This window comes from Buteo buteo, chromosome 13 (assembly GCF_964188355.1).
Source record: "Buteo buteo chromosome 13, bButBut1.hap1.1, whole genome shotgun sequence".
In the NCBI taxonomy this organism is placed as follows: Eukaryota; Metazoa; Chordata; class Aves; order Accipitriformes; family Accipitridae; genus Buteo; species Buteo buteo.
Window position 1 is genome coordinate 37462312 of NC_134183.1, and position 11673 is coordinate 37473984.

An 11673-nucleotide genomic window follows, 5' to 3' on the forward strand; every position below is an offset into this window, starting at 1 on the left:
TTTTTCTATCGAAATGCAGAGCCTGGCTTCTTGCCCGGGGAAGGACAGCTAAAAATAATCCTCCATGGGTGATTTAGGAAGGTCCCTTCCCCGCCGGCCCCTGTCAGACCCCGCTTGCATCCCATCGATGGGATTAACCAGCCCGAATTTTGGAGCGATCTCAGACAGATGACGACGTCCCTTGGGGATTTTGCTCTTTGTTCTGCTGCTCAAGGTATTAAAATAAAGAAGAGGGATGAGGGCAGGCATCACTCCCACCTTCATCCTGCTTCATCACTGGAGCAGTTTTCTCCCCGCGCTGGGTGATGGATGAGGGCAGCACAGTGCAAGGTGCTGTGGTGGCAGCAGGGGACCAAGGGACAGATGGGGCTGGGCTGAAAGGGGGACATAAAGGTTTTGCTCCAGGAATTTTAATATCTAAACTAATTACAGCTAAAGCTGCATCCCAGAGACCACACTGAGCCCAGAAAGCATTGTCCAAAACAACCCCCAAATTTATTTGTTCAAGGCACAAAAATCCCCTTTAGATTCTGGATTTTAAATAACGACGAAAACCAGCAGAAGAGCCAGAGGGGCACAGCGGGAACTTCTCCACCCACTGGAACGGGACCAGGGACATGCCACCCTGTTCACCCCGGTGGCTTGGGTGCCCCCATGCACCCTGCAGGTACCCAGCAGCAGAGGAAGGACCCCCAGGACACACACAGGGGCAAAGACCCCCAATCCCATGCGAAACATGAGGGCTCGACCCCACACACCAGCCAGGTTCATCCCCACCAGTGCTTTAGCCCTCAAAGCATCAGCTTTGTCACCATGGGGAGGACAGGCGGGGCTTCACCTGTCCGGCAGGTCCCCCCTTCCAAGCCCTGCCTTTCAACCCCCCCCCCCCCCCCCGAAAAAAAAAAACGGGTTAATTTGAGGCAAGGGATAACCGCCCCAATGGGTTTTTGCATTTAAGGCAAAAATAAAAGTCCAGCGGGAACCACAGTGGTGCAACGTGAAAAAATAATCGTCCCCACATGTCCCCGGAGAGGTGCATCCATCGGGGCTGAGAGCACCGGCTCTGTCCCCCCATGCTTGGGGGTTCCGCAGGTCCCATCCATCTTCCCAGAGCCTCCAGGGCTCCATCCGTCGCTCCCATGGACCTCGCTGAGCCCATCATCTCTCTCAAGGCTTCTGGGCTTGGAAAGGGCACCGAAATTTGCTCTGGAAGGCACCTGGAAGGCGGCTGGCTCAGCTGTGGACGCACGTGAGCAGGCACAGAGGGTGCTGGGGGGAACAGGCGACCCCGGTTGCTCTCAGCCCCACGTGGGGACGGACAGACGGACAGGGAAGAGCCTCCACCCAACGCACGTCATCTCTGGGAAGGATGGACCAGTCTTCGGGACTCACCGGGGATAAAGAGACGCGGCCTCTCTCCAGCCCCAGGGCACCCCAAAGACACGGCCGGGGAAGGAGGAGGGTGATGGGGCCCTGGGATGAAGGGTGGCAGCAGGTCTGTGCCCTCCCCAGGGGACCCGGAGCTCGTCCCCACTGGGGACATCTCGGCTGGTCCAGGGCACAGGGTGCTGCTTGGGGGGTACCCCAGCTCCCATCAATCAATTTCTTGCTCGTTATCTGGGGAGAAAGCAAAAGACTAAATACAAATTGGCAAAGACATTAAAAAAGAATAATAATTCCCAGGTCTAAATTAATGAGTTAATTTGGTCACTGGTAGCTCTGGGCTCTCCCTGCCCTGGAAAACTGAGATCCCCACTCCCAGGGCTGATGCCAGCCTCAGGCAAATACAACCAAGCACACGTAGGTGTGTTTTTATCCCTCCATCCATCCTCCCGGCTAGAAACGCCCCCGCAGCTGGCAAACCCTGGGAGATGTTATTATTCAAGCTTTGTTTCTGCTGAAAAAGTGGTCGAGGAGCAAGCGGAAGATGTCTTGCACATCGGGTTAAGCAAACAGGCTGCATCAGGGGATGAAAAGCCAAGGGGCTGGGAAGCTGAGCACGGGCTGTGGCAGCTTGCGAGGGGGAGATAAGGGCAGGGAGAAGGAAAAAAAAAGAGGAAAAGCTGAGTCGGTTCATGCTTTGCTAAAGGTGTGAAGGGGAAGGGAGAAAAGGCTTTTATAAACCTATTGGGGTGGGGGGGAAAACGGCATTAGAGAAAAAACAGGGCTGTTAATAAAAGAGGAAGGGAGGGTTAAATTAGCAGTGATTCACCAGCAGCAGAGGCCAAGCCTCTGCCTTTAATAAGAAAGGAAATAAATTAAAAGATTGAGATCTTGGGACAAGGATGAGTCGGGGAGGAGCGAGGCTGACCAGGCACGGAAAGTGCTGGAGCCCATCACTGGGCTGGGCTGGGTGATGGGCTGTTGGCAGCATCGAGCTGGGAGGTTGGAAGAAGATACTGAAAGGCAGAAACAGGAGCTGGGACTCCAATTCTCACGAACTTCCACCAGAAATTTGATACCAGGCTGCTGGTGGGGAATTCTGCATGGGGTGGGATGAAGCTCATGCCTCCCTCTCCGCAAGGTGAGGACGGACCCCAGCAATTCCCCTCCTCTCAGCAAACTGATGGCAATGCTCAAAAAAAAGACTTAAATTCCTCGCAATGACCCAGGTTGGTGGCATGAGGCTTTTTTCGGCCCTGAGCTGCCCAAGAAAAGGAAGGATAACAGAAGAAATGCCACGTCAGTGCTGTTGGTTGCATCGCTCCACCGCTGCTGGGAGATACAAGTGATGGCCAGGGCAAGCGCAGCCCAAATTGGGGTGGAAACAGGTGCTGGGAAATAATTGATCTGGGAAAATTTGATTGAAAACTGGGGAAAACAATGAAAAAAATTGAAAAAAATGGAGGGGGAAAAAAAACAACCCCAAAACCCAATGATGGATGATGGAGATGCTCAGATCTTAGTGTAAAGCATCTATTGCATCATCTCCAGTGTGCTTAGGAAGAAACTTTCATCATGAGGCAGCTCATGGTCCTACGCCACTGCCTGGCAAACACACTCACCGTCTTTGCTCTCCGCACTCTTTAGTGGCTGCAGAGCTGCGAAAAGCAAAACAGCACATGGTCAGTCCCCACCGTGCAGGATGGGGGGCTTGCAAGGGAACAGCTCCCCAGAGGAAACAGCCAAGAGCCCCATTTTGGGGAACCCACCCCAATAATTGCACCCGCCAATTTCCATCGCAAACAAACCCCCGGTCCCTAAATTTCCCCGGCAATGAAGGAGCCAGCATTCCAAGTGGGCTTGCTCCTGCACCAGCAGATAAAAGCAATCACTGGGCATATAATTCACCCGTTTGATGACAGCAGAGCACCACGAGTGCTTTTTTATTAAGAGATAGGATGGCTTATCAGGGGGCTGCCAGCCTGAGGGGGTACGTCGAAGAACGGGCGAGCGTGGGAGGGCTGAGCACCAATGGAGGGTGCAAAGCACACTGGGGTGCTTGCTTGCGTAGGGGACAGCGGCACAAGCACACGCTATAATGCATTCACATATGTAATAAGCAAGCATCATGCACCCACCTGTCTTGGGTTCTTCCCCCTCCTCATCCTGCTCCTCTGTCCCTGCAGAAGAGCAAGCCAAAGTGTGTGAAGCATCTGCCAGGCTCCACCCCAGCACCCACCCTGAATCCCACCTCCCCGGGCAGCCGGGTTTGATGAATCCCCCTTGAATCGCCACCATCCCCAGCTGCTCAGAGCCCCCCACGATCACCCCATATCCCGGGGTCTGCTCGGGACCAGTCGCTGCCGGGCTGCTGGTGATGCTCGGGCAGGAGGTGACTCGTACCCACCTGCACCCCCCTCTAGCACTCCACGGCGGGTATTTCCCCCAGCACAAGGCTGTGGCAGGGTGGCACATCCCCTACAAACAAAGCTGAAAAAGCCACAGCTCCGGGTGACGCAGCGCAGCCGCTCGCCTCCCTATTTATAGCGCAGCTGCCATCTGGAGCTGCGCTCGGTGAGGGGCTTAGCCAGACCACGGATCCCCCAATGCCTCCGGGACACCCCATCGGCACCGAGAGATGAGCATCCCCTTCTCCATCCCGCAGCACCCATCAGGCTGCCACCCTGTCTTGGAGCCCAGGAGCTTTGCAACCCAAGGGTAAGACCTGCCACAATGCAGTTCCCGGCCAGAAAGACCAGCAAAAATCACTGCTCCTGCCTCCCACGGCTGCCAGGCTCATGGGCAGGGTCCCTGCCTGGTTTCTGGCTGACCAAGAGCCACAGCAAAAGGTTATTGCTAAGGGCGTGCAGCCGTCGGTGCAAAACATCACAGGCTGGGAGCTGTGTCTTGATGCTAAAGGACTGAGGTCAGCTGGCGTGGGGCCACTGCTGAGTGTCACGGCACTGCGGATCCCCTGGCCAAGGCGAAAATACTGTGTTACAGAGGGGAAAAAAAAAAGAAAAAAAACATATTTTTTTATATGTATCTCCTGCAGATGATTCCCTGGAATCTGCGAGGGGAAAACCCTCTCAGTCCCCACCGCTGAGGACACCTGACAGCCAGACATCGTGGTGGCATCCGTACCGACATCCTCCCTGGCAGAGAGAGGGGGAGCAAAGCGGGAGCCCCTGGGGCTAGAGCCTGCGGGTCCCGGCCCCGCAGCACAATGCTGGCAGGGAAAGGCTTTGGCAGAGCGGAGGCAGTGAGAGAAAACAAAAGGGGAACGCCAGCAAAGCTGCTTCTGCAGCCATTTTCAGAGCACGGCAGCTTTTTTAAAGCAACAAAGCCCCCCTTTTTGTGCAAACACCTCTCCATAATAAAAAAAAGACAAAAAACCAGGAGACAGATGCAGAAAACAAGAGCACGGAGCATCTCTCTCATGCTATTTCCGTGTGTCAAAGCACTTGTGGCACAGTGGCAAGTGCTAGAAGCACCTTCTCAGAGATGCTCCACGCATGCCCGGTTGCGGGTACCAGATGCGCAGAGGGTGCTCAGGGGAGGAAGGTGAAAGGCAGGGACACGCTGGGTGTCAGGAAAACCAGGTGTATGTTTGAAATAGCCGCCTGGAGCAATGCACGAGCACGGGCTCTCTGGCACGGATCTGCTGGTGCCTGCCAACCCCAGCAGCTCCAAGGATCCCTTCATCCTGGGATGCCACCACCAAGCCAAATCCATGCCAGTTAAAATTTGCCCCAGCTCCCCCCATCCATCACCCTCCGTCACCCGCTGCAAACCCCATCCCCTTTGGGGAGTGGTAGCTGCCATATTACCTGCATTCTCCTCCTCTTCCTCGCAGCTCTGGCGGATTTTCTTCTGGCACACGTACGCCAGGACGGCGAGCAGCCCCACGACGCAGATGGCGAGTCCCACCGTCACCCAGAGAGCCACGGCGGGGAAGGCGAGGTGTTGGCCTTGCAGGGGGAGGAAAGAGAAATACCACCACGGTGAGCACCGCTGCCTGACCTGGCGGGGACTACCAGGGCTTGGGGTATATCTCCCAGAGTGCTGGGAATCAGATTTTTTCCCATAATATTGCTCTTTCTTCAAATAAAGTCTTGACCCAAACCCTGTCCCCCCCACAGACATCACCCCAAGGCTGACCATTTGCTCGCACGCTTGGGAGCCCATCCAAAAGCCACCCCTCTGTCCCCAACCAGCAGTATCCACACAAGTTTTCCTGCAAGAGTTTGGTGCATCCAGCCAAAAAGTTTATGCTCCACCAGGGACCCACCTTCCCAACCCAGCAAGTGCTGTACCAAGCGTAATTAAACACTAATTAATGCTACTGGGGAGCGCACAAGGTTATAAAGAGCTCTGGGCGAGCAGCGGGAGGAGCTCAGAGCGAAGCAGAGAGGCTGAATGTGTTTGACGAGCTCCTCCAGCCTGTATTTCCGAAGTAGAATTGTTGCAGCTGGGATGGAGAACCCCGAATCAAGAGCATCCCATGGCCACGTGCTGAGAAGACAACTACCATGCCCTGTGCTGGCTTTCTGGGGTGGTTTAGACTGGAACGGGGCAACTAGCAAAGCTAGAGACTAAGGACTAAGGATGCTGGTTCTAGCTGGCATGGGGTGACAGGGGAGGACAGCACAGCCTCAAGTCACCCTTGTAGGTCCATGGGGAGAGAGGTAGAGCGGAGATATGGCGTAGCAACCCCCAGGGTGGCTCTGGGCCATAGGAGGGAACCCAGTGCCACCACGGTCACCTTCTTCAGACAGATCCCATCCCTCGCTTCCCCCAATTTTGGCCCTCACTGGCTCACCCGTGATGGTGACGGAAGCTTGGGTCTCCTGCTGCAGCACTGGGTTTCGCACCAGGCAGGAGTAGGTGCTGCTGGGCTCCACCAGCACCTGGAGGACGCTGTGCACATCAAAGAGACCTTCTTCATTGGCCACCTGGGACGTGGTAACGTTTTCTGTGATGTTACCACCCTGGCTGTCCTGCCAGAGGACGCTGGCCTCAGGGTAGCCGCGGGAAGCGTGGCAAGTCACAGCTGCCAGATCTCCTGGCTTCAAGTCCTTGTTGGGCTCCAGGTTCATATTGGGCTTGGAGTAGGGAGCTGCAAGGGAGAGGAGAGCTGGCATGATGCAATGGAGAAGACCAAAGGATCAGGATCTGGAGCAACCCAAAGAGCCTGGACAAGCCCCAGGACAGAATCTTCCAGCTGATAAGGCCAACCAGCTGAAGCCTCCCCAGCTTTGGTTCATTTATGGCCATGCTTCCAGGTGGCCTCTCAACTGAGCGCCTCTCTGTCATGGGAGGGAAGGGACTGCACCCCCCACCAGCAATATTTTGGGGAGATGTGGCTGGTTGGTCTCTAACAGAGACCTGACTTCATGGGGAAACCATAGCAAGGGTGGAGAGAGAAGGAGACTCCACAAAGGAGCAAAGCATGATGGAGAACCCTACTCTTTGGGGAGACGCATAGGGACACCCCAACTGTCCATCTCTCACCTGCCACCTGCAACGTCACAGCCGCGCTGCTGTAGTCCCGGACCCGGACGAAGCAGGTGAAGCTGCCCTCATCCGAGATCTCCACACGTCGGAGGAGCAGCGAGACATTGCCCTGGACCAGCTGGTCATAGAAGAGGGCCGTACGGTTGGCGTAGCCCCCACCCTGGTCTGCCAGCTGGTCCCTGCCACCGGAGAAGCTGTGGACCAAGCGCTTGGTGTCTGTCAGCTGCCAGATGAGGCTCAGGTCATCGAGGCTGAAGTTGGCCTCGGGGGAGAAGGAGCAGCGCAGGGTGGCATCTCGGCCAAAAAGAGCCACCACGGGCTCATCCGGGACCTGGATCTCCATAGCACCTGCAGGAGGGTGACAAGGGCAAAAGCACGCGGTGGTGAGACCCTGCAGAAGCATCTCCTTAATTCTCCGTCTGGATAACATCTAAGCAAATCGAGGGAAGCCCATGGGAGGGACACCTTGGCAGGTGGCATCTCAGGACCCTCCCCAGCACCAACGCCCAGCCAAGCCCACCCTTCTGTGGGGCAGCGAGACAACCCCACATTCAGCATCAAACCTGGGGGATCCCTGTCCTCAGCTGCCAGGTGCACCCACGGGCACCCAAACCTGCACGCCCCCAGGACACGCAGCCTGGTTTCTCCCCACGGGGAGAGGAGGTTGGTGGGTGACAGCAGCAGGGACACGGGACAAGCCAGCTCTAGATGGCACCAGTGCTCCAGCGCGATGCCAAGCGGCATGCCACGGCAAGATGCCAACCTCGTCCCAGTACCACAGCATGATGCCGACCACGTCGCTCAGCCACGGCGGGATGCCAACCCTGCCGTTCCATCAGGGAGCAATGCCAATCGTGCCAGGGTTGCCGGACCCTCCGCACGCGGAGCTGGTCCTGGGGTGCCTGCTGGCAGCAAGCAGCGACGTCCCCCAAAGCAGACCCGGGGCACCATCAGCGCTTCATTCACCAATTCCCCCCAACCCCAAAATGGGGAGGAAAAGGGGAAAAAATTCTCACCTTGGACCATTTGCTTTATATTCTGACCTCAACACCGGCGCAGAACACAGCAAAGCCATTACCTGCAGCAATTACCTCCCTGGGGACGAGGGCGGCAACGTGACATTAAATTTTAAGCAAGAGCCTGAATGGGGAGGATGAGGAGCGGCGGGAAAGAGCCGGGCTGGAGGAGACCTGCCAGGGGCTGCAGATGGGCAGACAGGCAGGAGAATAGCACTCGGGACAGCCTGCCTGGCTCTTGGCAGACTCGAGAGCGTCACGTCTCCCTCCGGCTAATAATAAATGCCAGCAGGTTTTGGGAACGCTACCCAGCCTGGCCGAAATTGCTGCTAGCTGCTGGGCATCCCGAGAGGATTCAGTCCCGACGTCTCTCCCAGGTTGAGGTGCTGCAACCTTGGGGGGCCAGGAGCTGCAGCCCATGGGGACAGACCCAGGTAAGTCAGAAACCTTCAAGATTTAGTCATCCCACGGTTTCACCATTCAGCTGCAGCACATGGGACGTGGCGTCCCCTGCTACAAGGGTGGCCCGCGTGCACCAGAAGCCATCACACCCTCGGGGAGATGCCCTGGGTAGCTGGAGGACCACGAAAACAGGAGAAACACCTTGTGGGCGCTGCCACCAGGAGCCATGGCTGAAAGGCAGCTTTGTTGGGATGAATGTGGTATTCAGGACATCTCTTTCAGGGTGGTGACAGGCAGACCACGCAAAACCCCCTCCAGCCCCGCTCACCTGCCAGGCTGAGCGCCAGCGCTCCCAGGGCAAGCAGCGGGCAGAGCATCCTCGGGGTGAGCAAAGCCTGGGTAAGAAAGCAGAAGCAAGCACGGCCCCGGGCGTCGTTCTCACGGGGAGTCTTTTCTCTCGTATCAAGTGCCCTGAGCTGGGGAGAAAATACAAGAAAACACTAAGATGGTGTTGGGAACCAGGGGCAGAGAGCGGGAGAGGGCAAGAGACCGGCATCCCCCAGGCATCAGGATCCCACGCCAGCCGTCCCCTCCGGCTGCCACGCAGCAACCAGAGCACCCACCCCATCATAAAACACAGGAGAGGGTTTGCCTCCAGCCTGGCACCGGCCAAGGGACGGGTTCATCCCCTGCATCAGGGGCGTGAGGGACCCGGAGGCAGCTCTTGTGCCGGCAGCACTGGCTGGTGCTCAGGGAAGCCACGTGAGCTTCTTCCCCTCCTCACTGCTTCTCCTCCCCTTTTGTTCCTTTCTTTCCCAGCTTTTCCCCACAGGGTTGGGCTGTTACATCCCTGTCCTCCAAGGGGAGGCAACTTGCTCCCTATATCCAAAATGGCTAAAAACCAAACAGAAGAGGTTTGCGGATTCCTGGCTCCGCCAGCGGCTTGAGGGCTGCGAGGTTCATCCCTGCTTGTGGCAGGAAAGTCTCCGGCACGAGGCTGCCCCGAAAAATGGGGAATAAAACCAGAGCATCTTAAAGCTGGATGGGGGGAGAGGCAATGGCAAGCTGCCCGGCACCTCTGGCTACCGTGGCTTGCTTCCCAAGCATCCCTCCCCAGCTGTGCCAAGAGCTCACCAGGCCCCTCGTGACCCGCGTTCCTCCCTCATAGCATAAACGAGACAAAGATATCGCAGCCAGTATCGCCGCTGCCGTGTCCCATCCCTGTTCCAGCACATCCCAGAGCCCCACTGCTCCACATGGAGCCTTTAGCACCAATGTTTTTTGGTGCAACGGTCGTATTCACAATAAATTAGTGTTGCGGCACCGATTTCCCGGGGTGCAGCGGGAACAACTTCAGCCGTCAGAGCTTTCCTCCTTAAATCCCCATTGATCAGGGAAATGGCAGCCCCGAAGCTCTGCTCAGCTCAGCTCCCACAGGGAAAACTGAGGCATAGCGGGGAAGCTGAAGCACAGGGGTGGGGGGGGGGGAACTGAGGCACAGCTCTGCCCCAAGAGCTCTGAGGGACCATCCCCTCTCCTTCCCTCCCAAGCATGAGGCTCCTTTGGGGAAAACAAATAATCCATCTTTTTTCCTTAAACCATATCCCCAACTCTAGCCTTTTCCCAAGCAGACGAGTCTGGAGCCAGTCCTATGCCAAACCCCAGGCAGCTGGGAAGGGAGGGAGCCGTGGTGGGAGAGGGTGACGGGGCATCGCTCAGCTGCCTGGGCAAGGGAAACCATGACTCATCTCCCTCACGCTCGCCCTTGGAGCTCTTTCCTTTTCCTGATGATGCTAAAATAAATCATATTTTGTAGGTTTCGTGACCTACAAGTCCTGCCGGACCATCTCAGAGGTGTCACAGGAAGGGGACACCCATGTCCCCAACCCTCCTTCTGCAGTCGGGATTCTTTCGGTGGGTCTCTTGCCTTTCCGTGACTCAGTTTCCCCATCCCTGCGGTGTAAGCCCTGGCCGAAGCATGGGCTCTGCCCCGGAGCTGAGCTTTCATTGCAAGTCAGGATATAATGAACCCCACAAACACATCCCTTGGAAGAGGGACGCTCTCGTGCACGGCAAGCCAGGATGGCTGAACCCTTCAGAAACCCATGGAACAATTAAATCCCTTGTTGCAGCGGGGCCCCGGGGACCATACATCACCAGCTCCCCATTTCATATTTACTATCACGCAGCCAAAACACTGCATTTTTATAATATCCAGATTATCAGCTGCCAAATTATCACCCTCAGATGGCTATAGGTGTAAAGAAAACATCTGCTGGTCCAAGAAGTCCTCACCCACCGGTCCGGGTTGGTCCCAGCTTTTGCGGGTGCCTGGGCTGAGCCCCCCGCTTTGCTCCTCTTCTACCCCAGGCTTTGTGATAGCAAAGAGCCCAGCTCTGCTCCAGACTATTTTTAGTCCTCGCTTAACTTCTCGGCGTGCAGCAGAAGCTCCCCGCTTGCAAGGCAGGACCCTGCGGGAAAGCGGGGCATGGCCTGCGAAGGAGCAGTGGAAAGATGGGGTGCCAGGCAGGGATTTGGGGTGCGATATTTGGCAGTAGAAAGGAAGGGATGGGTTATCCTTTTGCTCAACCCGGGGAAAAAAGGAACAATCACTTCCTCTCGGAGCCGGGTTGGGTTTTTTTTGTCCCACGGGTGGGGTGGGGTTTAGCTCTATACATTAAATATGGCATTTTAAATCGGGTGGATTTGTAAGCAGCCGGGGACGCTGCCTTCCCTACATCCGCACGGGGAAGGGCGGGGGACACCGCCTGCCCCCCGAGAGCCCCCCGCAACGAGAGTGACGGGACCCCCCCCTCCCCAACACCCGCCGGCGCTCCCCGAACCCACCCCCCCCACCCCGCCTCGGGCACCGGCTCTACCCGGCTCTTCCACGCCGCCCCGGTGGATCCCGGCTCGGTAAAAACCTCATTCATTTCTCCCTCCGCGGAACAACGCCCGGATTACCGAACACACACACGCACACGCCGAGAGCCGCGGGCGCGGGCGCGGGAACTTACCGGGAAGGCGGCGCGGGACGGGCGGGAACGCGCGCGCTCCGCCGCGGGCGGGCCGGGGCGGGGGCGGCGACCCCGCGCCCTGATTGGCTGAGGCCGCTTCCTGCCGGGTTCCCGCCGGCGCCGGAGGAGGAGGAGGAGGAGGAGGAGCGGCGGGGCCGGCCCGGGTGGGGTTGGGGTACACGGGGCCGGGGAGCACCAAGGCAGGCAGAGTGGGGTGCCCAGAGCCTGGGGGGAACCAGGAGGGCCGAGCCACGTCCCGTGGGAAAACCAAAAAAGCAGCTGGAGTTTCCCCTGTGGAGACGAAGGCCGCTCCCCAGGGGAAAACCCTGGGTAATGTT

The 11673-nt window shown here is 57.3% G+C and overlaps 1 protein-coding gene across 4 annotated transcripts; it reads right to left on the minus strand.

Annotated features, from left to right (window-relative positions):
• Positions 1–471: 471 nt before the first annotated feature.
• Positions 472–11431, minus strand: CD276 (CD276 molecule). 4 transcript variants are annotated; one of them, XM_075045693.1, is made up of 9 exons: positions 11336–11344; positions 10618–10811; positions 8647–8794; positions 6898–7248; positions 6206–6502; positions 5214–5354; positions 3522–3563; positions 3006–3041; positions 472–1617 (listed from the first exon to the last, which is right to left on the minus strand). In XM_075045693.1, exons 3-9 carry the CDS (start codon positions 8693–8695, stop codon positions 1595–1597), a joined length of 939 nt encoding a protein of 312 aa, XP_074901794.1. In that variant the 5' UTR covers positions 8696–8794; positions 10618–10811; positions 11336–11344; the 3' UTR covers positions 472–1594. The 4 variants fall into 4 exon arrangements, with proteins under 4 accessions (XP_074901794.1, XP_074901793.1, XP_074901791.1 ...); XM_075045692.1 differs by lacking the exon at positions 10618–10811 and having other exon boundaries at positions 11336–11431; XM_075045690.1 differs by lacking the exons at positions 10618–10811; positions 11336–11344 and adding an exon at positions 11198–11320.
• Between the last annotated feature and the right edge of the window lie 242 nt (positions 11432–11673).